This window comes from Nanorana parkeri, unplaced genomic scaffold, assembly GCF_000935625.1.
Source record: "Nanorana parkeri isolate BGI_ZX_2015 unplaced genomic scaffold, ASM93562v1 scaffold13, whole genome shotgun sequence".
NCBI lineage: Eukaryota > Metazoa > Chordata > Amphibia > Anura > Dicroglossidae > Nanorana > Nanorana parkeri.
The window spans coordinates 1,763,403-1,766,128 of NW_017306281.1; the positions used below are offsets into that span (position 1 = coordinate 1,763,403).

The 2,726-nt window shown below is 47.2% G+C and overlaps 1 protein-coding gene across 2 annotated transcripts in view; it reads left to right on the forward strand.

The window, feature by feature from the left end:
- The first annotated feature begins 1,082 nt into the window (after nucleotides 1-1,082).
- Nucleotides 1,083-2,726, forward strand: part of CDK2AP1 (cyclin dependent kinase 2 associated protein 1) — a 10,294-nt gene continuing 8,650 nt past the window's right edge. For both annotated transcript variants that reach the window (XM_018557168.1, XM_018557176.1), the window contains exon 1: nucleotides 1,083-1,387. In XM_018557168.1, the coding sequence (XP_018412670.1) occupies nucleotides 1,315-1,387 (73 nt within the window). In that variant the 5' untranslated portion in view covers nucleotides 1,083-1,314. The remainder of the gene's footprint in view (nucleotides 1,388-2,726) is intronic.

Here is a 2,726-nt window from a genome sequence, read left to right on the forward strand (position 1 = left end):
AATGGCTGTTAATACTGACAAAATCATTCATCCGAGACATAAACCCTGATCATGCTGCGTGCCTCGCACCTTTACTATAGGAGACGAGCGACGCCTCTCAGCGCCTCCCAAAAAAAAAAACCCCAAACCTTTTTTTTTAATTGAACAATTTCACGTGCTCTAAAAGCCTGGACAATAATCATTCACCGGTGAATAAAGAGCTCATTGACACATCCCCCCCCCCGAAGGGGTTACAATGTATGTGACGGCAGGGGGTGGCAGGGATTTAGACAAAAAAAAAACCGCCTGCGAGACAACCATTTTTTTTTCTTCATACAATAAAAGAAAATTATTCTGCATGAATTATTTATGTATTTATAGTGTCAGCGCCTTCTTTAAAGTGCTTGCTGCACATCATACAGCATTGTCACCAGGGATTAGTGACCACCGCGCAAATCGGCGTGCAGAACCTCAGACGTGTGAAGATAGGTCACCAGTGCGCCAAAGTGCAAAGAAAATGTTATGGTAAATTAGGTCACAAAGGTCAAAATAGGCAACATTTTGGGGTCATGCAGGGTCCCTTCTTAGGTCACGGTGTCACCTTGAGGAAACAACCCTGCGTGGCCCCGAAACATTTTGACCTCTGCGACCTAATTTGCAATAAACGATATTTTATACGCTGCTGACCGATCTTAACATGTCTGAGCACCTTCTTTAGGTCACACCCGGGCACCAAAAATTAAAGCGCATACGCGGCGTGAGGCGCGGTCACTACGGTGACAAAAAAGGTGTCCGATGTGGATTTAAGAGAATTCTGACTAAAAAAAACAAACACAAAAAAAACCCACACACATATATATTTTTTTATTATTGTAATGAGTGCACAAAGTTATTATTTTATTTATTCAAATTCTGTATAAAATGAGGGTAATTAAAAAAAAAAAAAAAGTAAAAAGTTGTAAAAACACTTTTATAAAGTTAAACGCTCTATAAAGGAAGTGTGGTGTCAGTGCTGAGCTCTCGGTGTCACTGGCAGTACATTTCACGTCAGCCATGTGTGGAAATATTTGTGTCTTCCCATAGCTGAGAATTGTGTGTTTTATTGAGCCCGCCGGGGAAGATCGGTCGGTTGAGGTGATCCGGGGTCGGTGACCACGGCGGGCTTTGTGGAGCGCTCCTGGCATTGTGGGTGTCAGTGTAGAGTGACGCCATATTTGCCGGTGCCGCCGCTGTAAACAACAAAAAGTGTCTGAGGGAGACAGACAAGAGACGCTTCAGTGGATTTCAGGACATTTTATTTGTTGTTGTGGGTGAATTGCTCTCCTCTCGGCAGTCATGTCTCTGGGAATGGCTTACAAGCCCAACCTGAACGCGCAGCAGCAGCTCGCCGGCAACCACGGCGCCCCGGGTGAGTGAACGAGCGCTTGGGCGGCAAGTTGGAGCTAAGGGGGGAGAAAAAAGACGAACGGGGCCCGGTGGATTTAGGGGAGAGAGCGAGCGAGGGGAAGATCCGGGCGGAGGATACCTGGGGAGAGTTGCTGCTGGCCGGCTGAGAAGGGGGTCATTATTGCCTATTTATCTCCTATTCACAATAGCTGCTTCTTTATAGGAAATGATCATCAGTATTTAAAATGTGTATTACATCTCAGGGCCAGCAACTGGTTTCATTATTAGCAATATCATTGCTTGTGACTTCTTGGACATAATAGCACTTTATTAGCTTGAAGTGGCAGCGATTTAAAGAAATAGGTTTCCGTCAAAAAGGAAAGGTCCTGTAAGTGTTTTTATTTTGCTGGCCATGTATAGTACTTCATATAGAGACCTTGATGTACTCTTCTACTTTTAAATCTAAGGCTGCGTACACGTACACACAGTATATAGAAGTTTGAGTCTGACAGTTTTGGGGGAAACAATGCTACCTGCGTCCTCTGACTTGGCACTGTGATTTTGTAGCCAGCCAATGCCTCTATCTGGTCTATTAGATGTGGCGTTAAGCTGGCCATAGAACCAGAAAAAACCCTCACTTCCACCATCCACCCTAAAGAGCGTGGATGGAGGAATCTTCCCTGGTGGCTTTTGGCTGATTGGCTCATTGTTTGGCCGACCGTTTTCCACCCGGCTCCTCCGACAAAAGCCAATTAAAAAAAATCAATGTATGTCCGGTGGGTGTTTCGGCAGGGGGACCCGCAGAAATGGCTGAAATTACATCTGTGAATGGCTACCCTTAGTTATGAAATAGCTGGGGAACATTTAGAACCTGGGAGAGCACAGATATTCTGTACCTGAAATCTGGAGTAGAACAGCTATGCTCCATGCGAAACGTGGAGGGGGCACGGCCATGCTCCATGCGAAACGTGGAGGGGGCACGGCCATGCTCCATGCGAAATGTGGAGGGGGCACGGCCATGCGAAATGTGGAGGGGGCACGGCCATGCTCCATGCGAAATGTGGAGGGGGCACGGCCATGCGAAACGTGGAGGGGGCACGGCCATGCTCCATGCGACACGTGGAGGGGGCACGGCCATGCGACACGTGGAGGGGGCACGGCCATGCGACACGTGGAGGGGGCACGGCCATGCTCCATGCGACACGTGGAGGGGCACAGCCGTGCTGATTATTCAGACAATACATTTTTATATGCTGAATGAGTGTCAATTATGAAGTTTTTTGAATCCTGAAGATAAGATGTGCTGGCAACATATTTTCCCTGTGGATTACTGTGGCGCCATCCACTAGTTCCAGCACCCC